Source organism: Neolamprologus brichardi, chromosome 17 (genome assembly GCF_056152115.1).
Source record: "Neolamprologus brichardi isolate AB-2024 chromosome 17, ASM5615211v1, whole genome shotgun sequence".
NCBI lineage: Eukaryota > Metazoa > Chordata > Actinopteri > Cichliformes > Cichlidae > Neolamprologus > Neolamprologus brichardi.
The window spans coordinates 2,386,446-2,405,945 of NC_142120.1; the positions used below are offsets into that span (position 1 = coordinate 2,386,446).

A 19,500-nucleotide genomic window follows, 5' to 3' on the forward strand; every position below is an offset into this window, starting at 1 on the left:
TGATTACTGTCATACAAATCCTTTTTATGCTGAGAACGATCAGTTGTAGTCAATCATGACCACAAATGAGAAATTAAATCGATCCTGACAAGTTAAAAGGCACTGTAGAACATTCAGCACCATGTTGAGACAATCCAACATAATTTCAAACTTGTGGACTCTGTTCTTGTTTTTTAAAGTCAATAAAGATGTGTGCTTTATAATCATGGTTCCCTGGAAAATTTAACAGTTCTAATAAATCACTGAAACCCAAATTACCATGACATTTATGTCCATGATGAGTGGATGTAAACTTCTGACAAGGAGCTGTAAATTATATTTACCTGTACAAGAAAGCACGTGCAATAGATTATGCTAGAACTGAACACACATAAAACATTTTATGCTGCAGCATGCTCCCAAAGCTGAAGGGCTCTCACCATAAACCTTGACCTCATAGTGCTTCAGTGTCTCTCCAGCCTCATTAGTGGCCACGCAGGTATACCTCCCAGCATCCTCTTGTTTAGCATTGAGAATCTGCAGCGTTCGCCCACCTATAACAGCCGCAGAGTCACGATGCAATGATTCGAACACATTTCTCTTCTGTCCCTTTATTGCTTCTTTATTTTCATCGTGCACATCATTGCAAACCTGGAAGGACTCTGACGTTGCGACTGGATTCAAATGGAGTGCCGTCTTTGAGCCACACGATCAGAGCAGGAGGGTAAGACTGGACTTCACACACCAGTGAGGTGGGGCTGCTCAGGGTTACTGTAACCTCCTCTGCAGAAATGTCAGGGCCTGACCCAGCAATGGTGGGAGAAACTGGTCAAGAAAAGAGGGGAAAAAACAGACGAATAAGTAATATGATTTCATTCCACGTGTAACGAACTCAAAGTCTCCAAAATGGAAAAAGAGTTGTCTTTGTACCCAGGACATTAAGATTGTAATGCCGACTGCGGTCTCCTGCACTGTTAGAGGCCAGGCAGCTGTACCTGCCAGTGTCTGCGACTTGGGCTCCAGAGATTTGGAGGAAACGGCCATGAGACAGAATTTGGTAATGCCCGTCAGGCACCAGCAGCTGTCCATCCTTCAGCCATTTAATCTCAGGTACAGGATTACCTGGGAAATTGTAAAAGGGGGCTTAAGAAAATTGCTCCAAAGCATAGAAATGATCTTGACTGGAACTTACAGTAAGTCCAAACATTACATTACCAGATTATCTCAAATACCTGATGCTTCACAAGTGAGAGTGATGTTGTGTTTCTCCTTCACTTTAGTATCCACCATAGTTCCCTCCTCCACGATGCTCGGGGGAACTGTCGGAGAAATCAGTTAAATAGTTATTATTTTCTATTAAAGACCATTTTATCATTAAGTGGAAAATAAGCATCCATCCATGCATCACCCATCCATTCATTCATGCACCCATAATCTGCGCCTCCCTGTCTTCAGCCACCTCCACCTTTTCGAGCATGGTACAATTTATGTAAATGCACAGTCACTTTAGTTAGACAATATTATGGCATAAAGCTAAAAACAAAAACAAACAAACAAATAAACAAAACATGATACAATAAATTTTCTATTTTCTCACCAAGGATGTCAAGGTCAAAGGTCTTCCTCTCCTCCCCAGCGCTGTTAGACACGATGCAAGTGTATCTCCCAGCATCCTCTGCTGCAGCATGCATCAGACGCAGGCTGCGGCCACCTAGAAGTTAAACAAGTCCAATATTATTATGTTTCTATAACCACGTGTAATGTCTTTAAAACTTTTTTTTCCAGAAATAAAACATGACAAGAACACGTAAACGGGCTTTTACACGTGTTGAAATGACATTAGCCTTTCTGAGCACTGAAATCAATCAACACAGAGAAGCTGAACTCTTAGAACCACAGCTGTTCAAACATTTAGTTTAATGATATTTCAGACTAATGTCTCAACACCCAACAGCTTAGCTTTGCCACAGTTAATGAGAAAATAAGTGAAAAATAATGACGTGTTATTGAAACAACTCCAGGTTTGACAACATGAGTGTCATTAGGATTCACTCGACACTTTGTTACAGTTTCCATTTCCAACTTTTCACATTAATAACAACATTCTTTTGCTTCCAAATTCATTTTCCCCTCAGCACCCAACAAATCTTGAGATGTGAATAAAAACACAATTTACTGGAGTTTTTCTGCTGGTTTTTCACAGAACTGGCTTCTGCATTTGGCCGTGGTCGCAGTCGTTCCATAATATTATTATTGGCAGTGCATTGCAACTGTTGAAACCTCTGAAACCTAGCTGGGAAGTTAAAAAATCAAGACTAAGAGCTCGAAAAGTCACGAAAAGTCAAACAGACCTGAAAGGATGCGCGCTGAACTAGTCGTTTTAATTGGCTGACCGTCCTTCAACCAGGAGATGGTAGGAAGAGGGATGCCGGACGCCTCGCAGATCAGAGCAACTGGGTTCCTCATGACAACACTCACATTTTCTGGAAACTGCACCTGCCCAATGATACTTGGTGGGACTGAAGATGAGAGAAAATGAGGTAAATGGACACAAAGATGATTTCTTCGATCGTTATGAAAACACAAAAAGCGATTCCTGTTTCATACCATGCACGCTGATGTCATGCTTGCTGTCGGCCTGTCCCGCCACGTTAACAGCGATGCACGTGTAGCGTCCCGTGTCTGACACTTTGGCATCTTTAATCTGCAATAACCTCCCCTCGCTCAGGACCTTTGCACCGTGCTGGCCTGTGATCGGCCGTCCGTCTTTCAGCCACGTGACCGCAGGTCGCGGCACACCTTCAGCATCACACTGTAGCGTCACATCGCCTCCCTTTATCACAGTGACCTCATCAGCGTCGCCTTCGGTGCGTCTGATGGAAGGACGGACTGAAGTGAGAAAAGTGGGTGAGTGGTGTGTCATTAAAAAGATGAGATAAGAGAACTTTTCCCCCCAGACAACATTTAACTAACACCTGTACAGCCTGTATCCTTTATAGGCAAAAAGGCAAGGCAAGTTTATTTGTATAGCACAATTCAACAGCAAGGTGATTCAAAGTGCTTTACAGAGACATTAGAAACAAAAACAAATAAAAAGCATGATTTAAAATTGATTAAAACAAGCAAACTAACTAATTAACAAACAAACAAACAAAAGAGTATACAAAATCAAAACAGATAAAATCAGTAGTTAAAATGTAAGTTTTGAAATTTAAGCTTAAGTGCAGATTTGGTGCTTTATTTAAATGCAGCTGAGAACAGGTGAGTCTTCAACCTGGATTTAAATAAACTGAGTGTTTCAGCTGATCTGAGGCTTTCTGGGAGTTTGTTCCAGATATAAGGAGCATAAAAGCTGAATGCAGCTTCTCCGTGTCTGGTTCTGACTCTGGGAACTGATAAAAGACCGGATCCAGATGACCTGAGGGATCTGGAAGGTTCATACTGGGTCAGGAGGTCACTGATGTATTTTGGTCCTAAACCATTCAGAGCTTTATAGACCAGCATCAGAACTTTAAAGTCTATCCTCTGACGGACAGGCAGCCAGTGTAAAGACCTCAGAGCTGGACTGATGTGGTCCAGTTTTTTGGTCTTAGTGAGGACTCGAGCAGCAGAGCTCTGAATGAGCTGTAGTTGTCTGACTGATTTTTTAGGTAGACCTGTAAAGATGCTGTTACAGTAATCAAGCCTACTAAAGATGAATGCATGGACTAGTTTTTCCAGGTCCTGTTGAGACATCAGATCTTTTATCCTTGAAATACTCTTGAGGTGATAGTAAGCTGATTTTGTTATTGTCTTAATGTGTTTTTCTAAGTTTAGGTCTGCATCCATCACTACACCCAAAAAAGGTAATTGAAAAAAAATGGATGAATTCGTGGTGTTTACACACCATAAACCTGCAGGCTGTACTCCTTGGAGATGGTGCCAGCTGCACTGGAGGCTGTGCAGGTGTAAGAAGCAGCATCTGTCTTCTCAGCGCTGGAGATCTGCAGCTGTCGACCTCCTGACAGAATCCTGACCCGCTGGTCAGATTTCATTTCAGAACCTGGAATATAAACAAAACACGGGATAGGTTCAGCGTTCCAGCACACCACCTGCACATGTATAGTTTTTGCTGTTAGGCTGCGCCCCCACATTTGATCAGAGCAGAAACTCGCTTACCATCCTTCGTCCATGCGAGACTGGGAGGCGGTATGCCACTGGACTCACACATAAGAGTGATGAGACTGCCTTCGACTACCGTCAGAGGAGACGCCTCCTCAGAGCCTCGGATACTGGGAGACACTGTAATAGCAAAGGGATGCCAAAAGGAGGCGATCACACTGCATGCATTAGTACTAGTAAATGAGTGATGCGTAAATAGTGATGATGGGCTGCAAAGAAAGATCAAAATCTACTAACAAAAAGCTTTTTGTTTCTATTTTGTCGAACATCACTCTGAATCTCTTCAGGTTAGTCCAAATGCATGACAGTGACACAAGATCAACTTACCCCACACATTGAGGTTATAGTTCTTCTCTGTTTTGCCAGCAATGTTTGTGGCTTCGCAGGTATATCTGCCTGAATCCTGCACATGCACCCTGCTGATCTGCCAGTTTGTAGACAGAGAAACAGAGTTTAGGCAAAAACTAACAGCAGGAGACACGGTCATCATTAAAAGGGACCTCTTAAGATTCAAGTTAGCCCTTCCAGTTGTCTTTTAGCTATATTATGGTTGTATGATGAACTGTACCTTAAGCAGACTACCATCTGCTGACACCGTCAGACCAGGCTTCCTAAAGAGAGGGCGGCCATCTTTGAGCCAGGACAGGGTGGGTGGAGGGACTGCATCACTCTGGCAGTGCAGCTCCACAGGTTGACCAAGCATCACTGTAGCATTCACCTCCTCGCCCTTGATGTTAGGCGGCACTGTGAACATGAAGTCAAGGCTTCTGTCATCGAATGAATACTCTCTGGGATGAAATCATTTAAATGACCTGATTCTGAGTAGATCTTTTGTATTAAGGGTGCGTTGTTGTGAAAGTGCTGCTTTGTCCCACAAAGCACACTAAACTTGTTAGATTACCTCATGGGTAAACAATATAATTGCTTCCTGAGCAGCACAGGCGCTGTTTGTTGTGCATCTGGTGCTCTTTAAGCTCCAATTGCATCCTGGGTTATGACGGCATCATTAAACCACTTCAACATATTTTAGTGACATTATAAATCTGAGTTTCTCCGTTTCCCAGAAGGTTCTGAAAGCTAATGTCACTGGGAATTGCTAACATGCACTGAGATGGAAAATGAGTAGGGATTAAAAAATACCCGTTGGATGGCCGTTGCTTTGATTTCCAGCTATTTCAAGAAGTTCTGGACAGGATGTGTATTTGCCACTGAGCATCTGTGCAACGAAAGCACACGCCTATGAAATGAACTGACTTTGAAGTAGCTTAGGAAATCATGTCTCTGGGAATAATAATGTAATTATTTGAACAGGAGGCAGAAATCCCAGAATATATGAGATGAACGGCGTTTTGTTTACAAGTTTTTCAGAAGACAGTCGGCTCTTATTTAGAAAATGACAGCAGGCCAATGTCCCTTCAACTGTGGTCGCTGTTCAGATAGAGCACAAGTCATCGGAGAAGGACGGGAATAGGCTATCAGTTTTGTATTTGGCCAGACGCAGGAAGCTGCTGAAGAATGGTACCAATTACCACAACAAATCTGCCTTCATTTCAGCGGACAAGTTCTTTTTCCTTTCTTTTTGATCTCTGCGAGGAAACTTGCATCATGTGGATGTTTGCATTCTGCATGCATATACGAGCAAAGACCCAAACACAGACTCTACACTCCCATGTATGTAAGATGACATGTTTCCTATTACCTCAGTGACATTAGCTTTGATTAGACTTGTATAACAGCTGAGTCGCCATCAAGCTCAGCTCTGTTCAGGAGGCTGACAGCGTTTATTGAAATGCTAAACTCAATCAAGCCGCACTTCCTCTACACGCACATGCTTTGCTCGAGGCTCTTGCCAGATATTGTTTCTGTATTATAATTCACAGCCTGGTGCTCAGTCTGGTTTCTGCTGAAAGACATTTGACAGTCAGTCATAACCATTAGTTAGCAAAACAAAGCAGCTGAGAAGGAGCAGCCGTAACATGCATGGATATGATTAAACTCTCTAGAAGAACCAGGGCATGTAACGAGAGAGTGCACTATGATGTTAAAGCTTTTTAAAAAGTGATCCACAAATGAACAGGTGAAAGTCAAAACCTTGGATGGATGGACGGATAAATCTGTTTTTAACTCTATTTTATATTTATATGGTAAAATACTGATACTTGTGTCTTTAGTATAAACAATAAGTTATTTGAATCGATTCATATTTCATGGATATGCATTTATTTGATCCTAATGAACATGCATTCATCATGCATTATCTTCTGCTTATCCAATTCAGGTTAATGGTGGGACTGGAGCCATATGGCAAGAGGCAGTATATAGGTACATGTATGCAACAACAGCTGTTCATGTTCTCACCATAAACCTTCAGGTCATAGTCTCTGTGCTGTTCTCCTCCAGCGTTGACAGCCACACAGGTGAACCTGCCTGTGTCGCTAACCTGTGCGCTATCCAGGGACAGCACTCTGCCACCAGCAAACACCTGACAGGCCGACGGAAACAGAGCAGAGGTCACGTCACTGTGCTCGGCTCACACACAAACTCACGGCACGCAGTCGTTAAAAGGTCTGCAGAAGACTTTTATTATTATCTAACACAGAGCTTCCGCACACCTGCAATGTTCAACATAACCTGAGGATAACGTCACCTCGCATTTTGCATCACAACAGATCTCTGGAATGATCGTTATACAAGCCCGGCACAAAGTACTAAGCATGAATGTAATGATGTCACCTGTATGCCATGTGAAACACTTGCCACAGGGCTGCCGTCTTTGAGCCATGTGATACTGGGAGCGGGAACCCCTGTAGCCTCACACTCCAACCTGACGGCTTCATTCACCACAACAGTTACCGTGCCGCCTCGGCTGGAGATGACCGGGGGCACTGCAAGGCACGAGGATCAAGCACTCAGTCAGTGACGATCTGCAACGCCACTGCAGTTGTTTTTGTTTTTCAGCTATCCGCATATTGTCATCATCTGTCAGCGACTAATCTCTAACTCATAGAGATAGTATTACTCACGAACAACCAAAAAGTTTAGCATACTTCTGCTTAATTAATGAAAAGCCACCCACCAAGGACCTGAAGTCTGTGAGATATCTCAGCAGCTCCAGCCAGGTTGACAGCGACACATCTGTATATGCCAGCATCGGACAGCTGTGCTCGTTCAATCTCCAGCATCTGGCCACGCTTCCGTAACGTCACGCCAGCTGCACTGGTCAGAGGTCGGCCATCTTTGTACCAAGTGATAGCTAAGGCACGAAGGATGTCAAAAATACTTTCAGCAAAATAACTATTAAACAGAAAACTAGGCTTAAAAGAGATTAATGAGGGTTTCAGTTTATTTAAAATCTGAAGACAATGGCAAATAAAATAAATGTTGGACTAAAATGAATTAAAGTCAAAGTTTATTATAAAGAATTGTAATTTTTAAATTTTTTTTAGAATTTTTAAAGTTTATAAAGAATTTCCGTTGCCGAGTTATGGTTATAACTAGGGATGCAACGATACCAGTTTTTTCAAACCGATATGATATCGATACTTGGATCTGAGTACTTGCCGATACAGAGTACAAAAACCGATACTTCTACCACACACACACACACACACACACACAAATGCAATGAATTGGAAGACAGGTTTTATTTTATTCTCTGCCGATAAAAAATAAAATCTTAATAAAAATGACCACAAAAAAAATTCAAGTGAAAAATAAGCACTTCTGTTAAATTATTGCAGAGTCTCCACATTGTAATTTATCAAAATATCACTGAACTATTGGCACTGTCTCGAGCTTTCAGAATAATAAATAAACACTTCTGTTCATTTATTATATTTCATATCGCAGCTCGAGTATGCTGAGAAGACGGTGCAATCCTATGTTTTCCACAACCGGCATTGGCTGGTCATCCAGAGCGATAAAATGAGTCGAGCCTCTGTTATTTTAACTGCCCGTGGATTTTCTCTTGACATTTTTCATCGCTTTTCCAAAACCTGAGTTAAAGTTGGCTGTTCCACACTGCTGACATTTTGTTTAGCCTAGCTACAGCAGCCTCCAGTTTCTCTTTTTTATCTGGAGCCGCCAGTCTCACTCGCCTAACCCTGTGCCTGTTTAGTGCGGGATGTCCCCCTAGTGGCCAATCTAAAAAACTACAACAGAAATGAGAAGCCACCCTCTGACTAATGAAATAAGTTGGTATCGGTTCATGGTATCGGTTAACTTTTACGAGTATGAGTACACACACATTTTACAGTATCGGCCCCGATACCCGATACCAGTATCGGTATTGATGCATCCCTAGTTATAACATATATCATGGTTACATAGATACTAAATTGTTGTACTGTAACACTTGCTCTAACAATGAAAAAAGTCATTTTACAATAAGAACCTAGTTACACGTGAATTTATATGTAGCACATCTTTGAGTGTTTCGATCATCCAAATGGAAAAAGAAGGAGTGGGAAGAAGCTGAAGCTGTTTGTAGGAAAACGACACTGTAAAGGCTTTGAGTGCGCACAGTGGGACTGAGGAGGTTGTTAGCAAACAGTCTTACCAGGTAATGGGCTGCCCGCGGCCTTGCACTCGAACTCAGTGGAAAAGCCTGACAGAATGGTCTGGTTAATGGTCTCTCCAGAGGACGGGATACTGGGAGGCTCTGAGGGACACAAACAGAATTACACCCAGAAACAACAGCTTATTATTATCAACTCTGGATACAGGAGGAGGAAGATAAGCGAGACAACGATGCAGAGTGAGTGATTTGTATATCCATAAGTAAGTTACCGTGGACGCTGAGTCTTATGTGCTGCTGAGCTTCACCAGCTGCGTTAGTGGCCAGGCAAGTGAATTTCCCAGAATCCTCCAGTCTTGCCTCTGTAATCTTTAGTGTCCTGCCTGCTGACTCCAGCTGTGGCAGATACAGAGAAGTCAGATTGGTAATTACTGAGCAGTGAAGAATAAGAATGAATCCCTTTCTGCTGCTTCTGCTTCTTCTTCTTCTAACCTGTTAGTACTCTTAAGCCTTAAGCCACGCCTCCTTTGTTTTTGCTAGGAAATTTGGGAAATATGTGATTTATTGAAATGTGCAAACATACATGGAAATGCAGTTTATGAAGCAAAAGCAGGCGAATGAGTGTGAAAGTCAGTATTTGGTATGACCAGCTTTATTCTTCAACATAACAGGAATAATAGTCCAGCTTCTTGAAAGCTCTTCTTTGGATGTTGGCTGCCTTTTGTTGGATTGTCTGTCAACATGATCCCACACCGCTTCAGTAATGTTGAGGTCTGGGTTCCAGGGAGGCCAGTCCATGACTGATAATCTCCCACTGTGTGTTTTTCTGTCCAGCTCTACTTTTACTGCACTGACAATGTGCTCGGCATCATTCTCAGATGAAAATGTTGCCAATCACATGTTTTCGAGAAGGTATGTGAGTTTTGACAAGATCCCCAACACCAGCCCCCAAAAAGATGAAGGCAGATGGATCACCTGACGAGCCAGATGCATCTCTCAGGTCCTGTGTCAGCTCTTTGTGGGATTTCTTCCTGTTTCTTAGGACAAAGCTTTCAGATACTGTTCATCTGTTGTGGATAGTTGTGAAGCCTGACAGTTCTTGTCTAGTTTCCAAACATTTTTGAGGATACTCTGCACAACATGCTGAGATATGTCCAGTTCTCAGATTAGAACTCTTTGGTAATGATGTTGCTTTTTGCAAAAATACTCAAAAACTTGTTTCTGACATTTGTTGCAGATTCAGGCTGCGTGTAACAAAGTTATAAAGATACATTTTACAAAGTGTTTTTTTGCTACTTTGTTTGTTACATATAGATACAAAATTACAAGAAAGTCTGGCTCCTCAAAAGCAAAATATAGAGGAATGAGCTGTGTTTCCATACTGAAAGCACTGTTTATAAAAATAAGTAATGTAATGTACACACGGGTGTTCACAGACGCGGACTACACCTTTCTTGGCTGCTGCCTCAAAGCACATTGTGCGCTGTCTATCTTGCGTGCTGCACAATAGCGTTTAATATTTAGTATCTACTGTTATCTATTGTTAGCTAGTTTGTTGTGATGGTGCTGTTTTTATAATGTTGCTCTTTGTTGTTTGTTTTCTCTTCTGTTTTTTTTTCTCCATACAGGTGATCCAGGTGTTTTGTTTGTTTTTCTTTCTTTCTTCCCCCCTTTCTCACCGTCTCTTCTCCCCTCTGGTTTTCTTTCTCTCCCTCTCTTTCTTTCATTCTTTCTCCCTGTCCTATCCCCCAGTCATGTCTGTCCCGTTTGTAGCAACCGAAAATAAAATAAATACATAATTATAATAAAGGTCAATCAAACGGACCAATATGGCCATGATGATCCACTTGGTAAAATAAATCCACTTGGCATCTTTCTTGGCCTTAAGACAACAATTCTGATGGCTAAAGATCCAAACGGTACACAAAAAATTAAAAAATAAAATAAAATAAAATAAAAATAAGTAATAATTTGAATTGCATCAAGGAGAGAGGGAGAATTTAGGTTTGGCTGCAGATATACAGCATGTATGGATCTGTGGTTCACCTGAAGAAGTTCATACTTCAGTGATGATTGATTTTAAAGTGAATAGCTTGAAAATGTCAGACAATTAAGGGACCAACCTGCAGGTGCTCACTAGTTGCGTCGACTGGTCGTCCATTTTTAAGCCAGGTAATGGTTGGAGGAGGAATTCCACTGGAGATACAGTCCAGACTCATGGGCTTGTGGAGAATCACTGAACGTTCAGTAGGTCCATTGGTACGGATGGATGGAGGAACTGCAGAGGTACAGAGGGCAGGTTTTTATCCTTGGAAACATTTTACAACTGAAACTGGGGAACAAGGAAATTTAAAAAAGGTAAAGCGAGATTTTGCAACTAGAGTTTAAGTAAAGCCATTTACATTTAAAAGATACTGAGATGGGTCTTTTTAATTTTAAAGTAAGTTTGTTTGTTTTACCTTGGACAACCACACTGAAGTCCTTATTATGGTTTCCTGCCTCATTGGTGGCCACACACTGAAAGAGAGCTGTGTCAGAGACCTGAGCGCGAGAGATGACTAGGCGTCGCCCGCCGGCTGCGATCCATAATCCTTCACCTTGTCGCAATAGCTTTCCGTCCTTATGCCACCTGGGAAGGAATTAACTTTACAGTGACTTCCAATAAGGCCTATTTGTATTTGTTTAACTGTGAGCAATAGACGAGCTCTTACGTGATTACAGGTGTAGGTGTTCCTGCGCTGTGACACTCGAGCTCCAAAGGTGTGTTAAGTATAACTGTGGTGACCGTCACATTATCAGATCCATCGATGAAAGGAGGAACTAGGATGAAAATCATCATATTTTTTATTCATGTTCCTGACATTTCAGTTTATGCCCAATAAAATAAACTCTGACAAATATTTCTAGCATATGTGAGGCCAGATAAATCAAACCCACAGTGAAGTGACAGGACACTGCAGATAAGAATCAGCAGAACACACGAGCATCGGCTCAGATCAACATGAGTTGTCGTGGCCGAGTGGTTAAGGCGATGGACTAGAAATCCATTGGGGTCTCCCCGCGCAGGTTCGAATCCTGCCGACAACGGCGTGACGCTTTTCTCAGCTGTCAGACAGTTAAAGAGCAAACCTGACAGGCTAGTCGCCGATTTTCTGATAGCAAGTACAAATTCAGAAAATACACTTCCTGTCAGCAGCATCTTTGAAATAATGCATTTTTTATTAAAGGCACAGCTGTGCAATGACGCTTGTTTGGTACCCAGAGGAGATGAATGTCCGTCTCACAGGCATTTACTCCATAAATGACAGCATCACGTCGGTAAGTCGACTGTACTTAGTCCTCGTTCTTACCAGTTATGAAACACATGCAACTGAGCGGCCAGTTTAGATCACACCTTTTTTCCTGTGATGTTTCTACTTGGCAGAATTAAATGTTGAATTCTATTAAATAAACCTTAAGTAGACTAAATTTTCTCAAAGCAAAAACACTAATTTGGATACAGTAAAGAAATCGGTGTGGAACGAACAACAAAGCCAGACCAAACACTTCCTGGGATAACATGCAAGCAAACGAGCAGGTCAACTTCCTACAAACAGTATCGTGTGCATGACTGGATGGATAGAAATAGTCCAGGTGTTTCCCCATCAGCTGTAGTTTGGGGTGATCTGTGAAAAATCACTATAATGACAGCTGGGATAGGACCCTAAGAAGAAAGTGATGTAGTTAAACCAGAAATCAGCGATTTTCTGTGTTTATACCTAAAACTCTGACATCATATTTGACCTCCTTCTCCCCGGCGATGCTCGTAGCCACGCAGATGTAGTGTCCCGAGTCCGAGACGGCGGCCGAGGGGATTTCTAGTTTCTTTCCCTGCTCGAGCACACGGACACTTGCCCCGTCGCGTACAGGGACTCCGTCCTTCAGCCACGTAAGAGAGGGTGGAGGGTGTCCTCCAGCCTCACACTCCAGGATCAGAGATTTACTGAGAACCACTTTCCGTTTGATGGGCCCTTTATCCCCGCCTGTGATTGTGGGAGGCACTGCACGGGGAGGTCCGCCACGGAAAGAAGAGAACGAAGGTTTAAAATCGTATTTAAATTTGACACATTTCAGGCTTTTATCAGGCAGAACTTAAATCTGGTTTATGCGAAATCACCAAATTAAGCTTCAGAGCCAATAAAGGGTTTTTTAAACACAGAGATGATGGCAGTTTTCATTTCCAGGACTTGTTGTAAACAACATCGTTTAAATTAATTTTTAACAGCTGTTTCTTTAAGCTGACACAAAACACAGTGAACACAAAGATGTGCGTCGATATCATTTCTGGCTCTTACAGTAGACGTCCAGCGTGTAGCTTTTCTCAGCGCTCCCAGCCACGCTGGTCACCTTACACGTGTACTGTCCAGCATCAGAGGCCTGTGCACGAACGATCTTCAAGTAGCGGCCTCGCTCCGCATGTTGAGCCTGACGGCTGGACGGGACGATCTCTCCTTTTCGGTGCCAGGTTATGGAGGGAAGCGGCACCCCACGTGCCTCACACTCCAGAGTTACCGCAGCATCCAGCAGTGCCGTCACCTCTGTGGTGACGTTACCTCCTTTGATGGAGGGGGGCACTGAAATAAACATATAAACATGCTGAAATTTGTAATTCAGCTACATTTGTCCATGTTAATTGTGCTAAAAGACTTATGCACAGTATACAGTAGTGTGCATAAGTCTTGAGCCACCACTCATTTCTTTACGTTTTGCTGCTGCGGAGCCTGATTTGCCTGAATTTTGGCTGCTTTTTCACTCATTTTTGCTTGTACACGACCAAGGTACGTGACCCTGAATTATACACATATTTATACACATGACAGACAGCTTAGCAACAAAACTATTAAAAAAAAATACCACAGTTTGAAGCATAAAACTGTATTTTTAAAGCGCCAGGGTGATTCCTGAAGCTCGTTTTGGCCCCACATACCAAACTTCCATGTATGTTTGCACACTTTTCCATAAATAACTGCATCTATCCATCTATTTTCTATTTCTCTGGAAATGATGGGTGGCTCAAGACAAGACATGGTGCTGTATTTACATTACACACTCACCATAGACACTAAGGTTAAAGTCCTTGGACTGTTTCCCAGCTGTATTCATGGCACTACACTGGTAGCGGGCCTGATCTCCAAGACGGGCACTTTTTATTCTCAGAACCTGACCCCTGTTTGTGACCTCCAGATTGGGATCGCCGAGAAACACTGGCCTAGAAAGGATTAAGAATAAGAATGAGAACAGGAAGTACTGACCAATGATTGTTCAGCCAAATTCATTTCTTTTCATTTCAGAGCACGCTTACTTCCTGTCCTTGGACCACTGGATAGCAGGAAAAGGGATTCCCTGCACCTTGCACTCAAGAGAGACCGCTTGTTTGATAATTGCTGAAACATCTTGAGGAGAGCCCGAACCTATAATTGTTGGTGGGACTAAGGAGCCAAGAGAGAAAAAATGGCTTTAATAGTACAACTACAAGTTTCTCATTCTGCTGCAACAATGTTGCCAATATCTCACAAATTCTGCAAGTTCTGCCCGTCCACAAGCTGAGCAGCTCTTATTTTAACATTTAAAAACACCATAAATTTATCAAACTTATGAAAAAAGTCCAGTTTTTATCATTTAAGGCGACTGGCAAGAGTAAAATCTTTTCTTTCGAGGCAGCACCTTGAAACAGTGATCCATGCTTTTATTTCTTCCCGCCTGGACGACTGTAACTCACTTTATGTGGGGGTCAGTCAGTCGTTGCTCTCACGTCTGCAGCTGGTTCAAAATGCGGCTGCACGACTCCTAACAGGAACTCGAAAAAGAGAGCATATAACCCCCGTGCTAGCCTCTCTGCACTGGCTGCCTGTGTCTTTTAGAGTTCATTTTAAAATTCTTATGTTTGTTTTTAAATGCCTTCACAGTCTTGCCCCGCCTTACCTCTCTGAGCTTCTTCATCCCCACACACCCTGTCGGTCTCTCAGGTCAGCTGACCAGCTGCTCCTGGAGGTACCGAGATCCAGGAGGAAGCTCAGAGGGGGCGGGGCCTTCTCTATTGTGGCTCCAAAATTATGGAATAATTTGCCCATGCACGTTAGAGAGGCCCCTTCACTGTCCACTTTTAAATCACGTCTTAAAACCCACTTTTATTCCTTGGCTTTTAACATCAGCGAGACTTAGTTTCTCTTTTAATTGAAGTAGTTATTTAATTAATGATTTCACTCTTCTTTTATTTGGTTTTTACTTATATCTCATGTAATTTTATTTTGCAGTTCCAATGTGCAGCACTTTGTGTCAGCTGTGGTTGTTTTAAAGTGCTTTATAAATAAAGTTGATGATGATGAAAAAGATTTTTTTAAGTATATTAAAATTCAGGAAGTAACAATCAGGAAGAGAGCGCTGTATATGTGAATATAATATAATTTATGTCATCAGTTCTCTCGTTTTTGGTCTAAATGCTTTTTTAACGCAGCTCTGAATTAATTGTACCGAACTGAGACTTGTGGGTAAATCTAGGAGACAGGATTGCATTAACCTGCAGCACAGAATAGTCTTTGTGCGTCACCGCTGACTGTCTTTACTCACCGAGCACATCCAAAAAAAAGCTTCTGTCGGCGTTTCCTGCGACGTTGATGGCTTCACAGCTGTAGCTGCCTGCATCTGCTGTTTCCGCCTTCAGCAGTCTCAGAGTTTTTCCCATATCAGCAATCTGAATGTTGCTACTTGCAACTACCTGTCGATCAGCATAAATAAAATCAGTGTAACGTCGATGTAATAGGATCTAAACAAAAACACAAAAAACGAGCTGCTGATACGTTTCTCAGCAGATTTGAAAAAAAAAAAAAGTGGCTGCAGTCTACAGAGACATACGTAATTTAAAATGTATACAAAACAAAGTGTGCAGTTCTTGCTTAGAGCCAAGAAAACATTCAGAGCGTAGATTTAGATTACTCGTAATTAGCGGATTAAAGTTCTGATTTCACCATCTGTGCCTGACAGGGAAAAACATTCAGCAGCCAAGGGAACAAAAAGCAGCCAACTAACTGGGATGTTACAGCAAAGTGTGTGATGATGCTCTGTTCTCCCCTCAGTTTATCATTATTATTCTGTCATTACAGCTTTGAGCATATTGAAACCAAGGCTTCTTTGGCAGGTCTTTGTTGCACACACAGGCTCCACACACATTTACAGTCTGTTCTCTTGGACATCGCACCCTGTGATCAGAGCCCATTAAGTCTTTCAAGGTTTAAGGCTTCCATCATTATAATTTCTCATTACTTATTCTCTTGTAAAAAGAGACCACAGTCTCATGACCACAGGTTAAATTTGGCTTATGCAATTTATAGCGCTCAGTGTGTGTATGTGTTTATGTACCTGTCTTTTAAAGGTGTAACCTTTACACACATGGCAAAATAATATATGTCTTTGTTTCCATTCAATATAATCAATTAGACTTCACATACAGGAGCTCCATCCTTGTACCAGGTGATGACAGGCGTTGGAGTTCCTGTGACGTCACACACCAAGCTGGTGGGCTGGCTCAGGACCACTGACAGGTTGCCGGATGTTTCTCTGTCACGGAAATCTGGGGGTACTGTGGAGGTGCCAAAGGTAATGAGTATATTATGAAATGTAGGAATTTTATTTTTGAACTAGAGGTGCAAAATGCTTAAAGAACGGGTCAGTCACCGTTGACTTTGAGCTGGTACTTCCTCTCAGTGGATCCAGCGTCGTTGGCAGCGGTACAGACGTACTCTCCATTATCCATCGGTGAAACAGAGGCCAGAATCAGCAGTGTACCGTCCTCTAGGATGGACACGCCAGGCTCATTACCTGTCAGCTCCTGGCCATTACGCAACCAGCGAATCACTGGCTTGGGAAGACCTGAAGAAGGGATGGAGACAGGAACACTAGCAAAAGAATTCCAAGGCAGAAAAACAAAGTTGTTCTTTGTTTGCACTCCTGCAACAGAAAATCAGTTCAGTTCAATACAATTTACTTATTTTTATAGCAGCAAATCACAACAATCTTCACCTTCATATTGTAAGTCAAAGACCCGACAATAATAGGGAGAAAGGTTGACAAATCCCTATGAACAATCACTTGGGGAAAGTGGGAAGACAAAACGTCCTTTTAACAGGAAGAAACCTAAACCACAGCCCCTTGTAGGGCTGCCACAAACGATTATTTTGATGGTCGACTAGTCACCGATTATTTTTGCGATTAGTCGACTAATCAGATCATCATCCATTGGACGTAAACGTGCAGCTTATTGCACCAGCAGCATCTGCTCTTATATAACTATCATTAGCTTACAGCTTGAAGTGTTTAAGGTATGTGCTAACTAAAAATAAAGACAAGATGATAGTTTATTAAATTTTAATGAAATTTGCAGATTGTTTTGGTGAAGTTTAATAAACTCCTTGCTATCTAAAATATAACGGGACACTGGAGTTTATTCTCCAGCATCTCACACTTCTGTTAATCAGCTGTCTGCTTGACGTTTATTTAGCTGTGTAAAAACTATAACTTTAATCTCAGCCAAACCGATTTACTTAGGAACAAATAAAATACTAAAAAAAGCCAAACAATAACATCTTTCAGTTATCTAAGTGACTTATATATATTTAACCTGAGTAGCGAAAGACAGCGGTGGGTTTGAAAACGATTTGCGGGAGTCCGGTGTTCTCTCGGCTCTAGTGAGCCTAGCCCCCGGCTAGCTATCGAGCTAGTGGCTAACAGACCTCTCCGAAAACGTCGGAGCGCTTTTGAAAATATGTGGTGTCTTGATAAACTGAGCAGATATTTGAGGTTTACACAGCTACATTCTCGCCTGAAAATATGTTAAACGTTTATTTTGTGACCCAGAAAGAATAATAAGAGTAATATTAAAACTAACTAGCTGCCGCCATTGTTGTAAGCTGCGCTATGAATTCTGCTACACAGCTTCTTCTTCTTCGGGGTTTAACGGCAGCTGGCATCCTTGTACATGCAGTGCTGCCATCTTCTGTTTCAGTCCGTTATTACACTCTTAAATCCTACTACTTATTCCTGCGTCTTTTGGGATCTTACAAAGCTTCAAACAACGCGTCGACTATTAAATCAGTCGTCGACGATTTTAATAGTCGACGTAATCGTGACTAGTCGACTAATCGTGGCAGCCCTAGCCCCTTGCATTGCTTGTTGCTTCATTATGAATAGACGTGCTTTCATTTGCATTTGGTTGTGATCCTTGTGTGTGCGAACTGAAAGCTAAGAGATGGTAATACGGCACCTTTGGCAGGGCAGGGAAAGGCAATACGCTGATTGGCAACCCTCTCCTGCAGAGGACTGTTGAAGGGGGGCTCAAGTACTTCAACAACGGGGGGCACTGAAAAGATGCAAACACACAATCAAACATATCACACACCCTCCAAAGCATCTAGAACAGTTTGAGTATGGAGCATCTTAAAATTGAGCGGTAGAGTAACACTGTAAGTTGCCAACCTTGAACTACAAGCTGAACCCGAGCCTCATCTCTGCCTGCAGTGTTGGTCGCTGTGCAAGTGTAGGTTCCTTCATCATCCAGTCCCACATTGGTCAAGGCCAGACTGCCATCAGGTGACACCGGGTATCTTCTACCATCCTTGGTCCAGATTAGCTCGGGCTTTGGGAATCCCTTCACCACACATGGCAGCTCCACAGGGTGACCCACCTGCACCTTCATTACCCGGGGGCCAGCATCAATACTCGGGGGCACTGCAGTAGAAAGGACATGATTCGCCAAGCTTTTCTTCTGCCTCACCTGAAGCTGCATGATATTTAGTGCAGGAATTTCAGCTCAGGAGTTACTATAGATTATGTGTGTGGCTGTGAACTATGTAATCCCAGGTGATATTATGTCTGAGCTGCACCTCTCATTTAGGTAATTGTGAGTACTGAATGAGTAGTTTGACTGTCTGAAATCTGAGAAATGGATATCACAAACTGTATATGTTCAATTATCTATTTTCATGCAGGTGGTTGCATATTTCACAGTTTTTACATTAGACGTCAGGAATTTTTACACTCATCATAGATTTTTAATCTTCTAAACTTACCCAGAATGCTCAGCTCGATGGATTGCGTTAAGTTTCCAGCAATATTGGAAGCAACACACACATAGAGTCCACTGTCTGACAGCCTGGTCTCTAAGATCTTCATAGACCCAGAGGGAAGCTTTGCATGTCTGGAAGAAACAAGAACATACTTAAAAACCAAACAGTCTGGGTGAAACGCATGGCTGCAAATTTCGAAATATTAAGAAAAGAAACCTCAAACACACTCACACACTTACAGTTTCCACTCAGTGACTTATTCGGTTATTACATAAAAAAAGACACTTTGGTAATTCTTACTAATCCACCATCAACCATAATTACAGTCAGTTCGCCAGGCGCATAGTAGGAGCAACAGATCACAGGGAGGAGTATGATTACTCAGTCATCTTAGAAAACCACAAACTATGCCCTGAGGTCATAAACGGTTGACAAAGCACTCCATTGTAGATTACAGTATGTGTAGGTTCTCATTTAAACAACAAATCAAGCTCTCTCATTGAGGTTAAAACCAAGATAATGTGATTTTAGCCAAACTTAAGCAAATGTGTCATTGACACGAGTGTAGAAGGTGATTTTGTCTGGTGTGACTGAAAATGGCAGAATAAAGTCGTGTACAAGGGCTTATAGCATAGCATAGCATAGCATAGCATAGCATCTTTATTTATAATGCACTTTACATCCAACAATGTTGACCAAAGTGCTACAAATATAAAACAGAGAGGAAACAGTTTAAATTACATATAA

At 42.1% G+C, this 19,500-nt stretch overlaps 1 protein-coding gene and 1 non-coding gene across 2 annotated transcripts in view; one reads left to right on the forward strand and one right to left on the reverse strand.

The window, feature by feature from the left end:
• hmcn1 (hemicentin 1) overlaps positions 1-19,500 on the reverse strand; it is a 111,927-nt gene that overhangs the window by 28,531 nt on the left and 63,896 nt on the right. Inside the window, exons 23-51 of the mRNA XM_087830945.1 lie at positions 18,757-18,884; positions 18,164-18,415; positions 17,952-18,047; positions 16,367-16,561; positions 16,141-16,271; positions 15,263-15,410; positions 13,998-14,124; positions 13,750-13,904; positions 12,991-13,269; positions 12,415-12,696; positions 11,368-11,476; positions 11,116-11,285; positions 10,780-10,934; positions 8,929-9,052; positions 8,699-8,800; positions 7,217-7,393; positions 6,874-7,025; positions 6,499-6,622; positions 4,709-4,884; positions 4,468-4,564; positions 4,138-4,260; positions 3,866-4,021; positions 2,587-2,868; positions 2,331-2,498; positions 1,577-1,690; positions 1,212-1,298; positions 910-1,101; positions 631-804; positions 420-533 (exon numbers count right to left, since the gene is read on the reverse strand). Of these exons, the coding sequence (XP_087687071.1) occupies positions 420-533; positions 631-804; positions 910-1,101; positions 1,212-1,298; positions 1,577-1,690; positions 2,331-2,498; positions 2,587-2,868; positions 3,866-4,021; positions 4,138-4,260; positions 4,468-4,564; positions 4,709-4,884; positions 6,499-6,622; positions 6,874-7,025; positions 7,217-7,393; positions 8,699-8,800; positions 8,929-9,052; positions 10,780-10,934; positions 11,116-11,285; positions 11,368-11,476; positions 12,415-12,696; positions 12,991-13,269; positions 13,750-13,904; positions 13,998-14,124; positions 15,263-15,410; positions 16,141-16,271; positions 16,367-16,561; positions 17,952-18,047; positions 18,164-18,415; positions 18,757-18,884 (4,589 nt within the window). The remainder of the gene's footprint in view (positions 1-419; positions 534-630; positions 805-909; positions 1,102-1,211; positions 1,299-1,576; positions 1,691-2,330; positions 2,499-2,586; positions 2,869-3,865; positions 4,022-4,137; positions 4,261-4,467; positions 4,565-4,708; positions 4,885-6,498; positions 6,623-6,873; positions 7,026-7,216; positions 7,394-8,698; positions 8,801-8,928; positions 9,053-10,779; positions 10,935-11,115; positions 11,286-11,367; positions 11,477-12,414; positions 12,697-12,990; positions 13,270-13,749; positions 13,905-13,997; positions 14,125-15,262; positions 15,411-16,140; positions 16,272-16,366; positions 16,562-17,951; positions 18,048-18,163; positions 18,416-18,756; positions 18,885-19,500) is intronic.
• Positions 11,662-11,743, forward strand: trnas-aga (transfer RNA serine (anticodon AGA)). Its single transcript has one exon. It is a non-coding gene; the product is annotated as a tRNA-Ser (tRNA).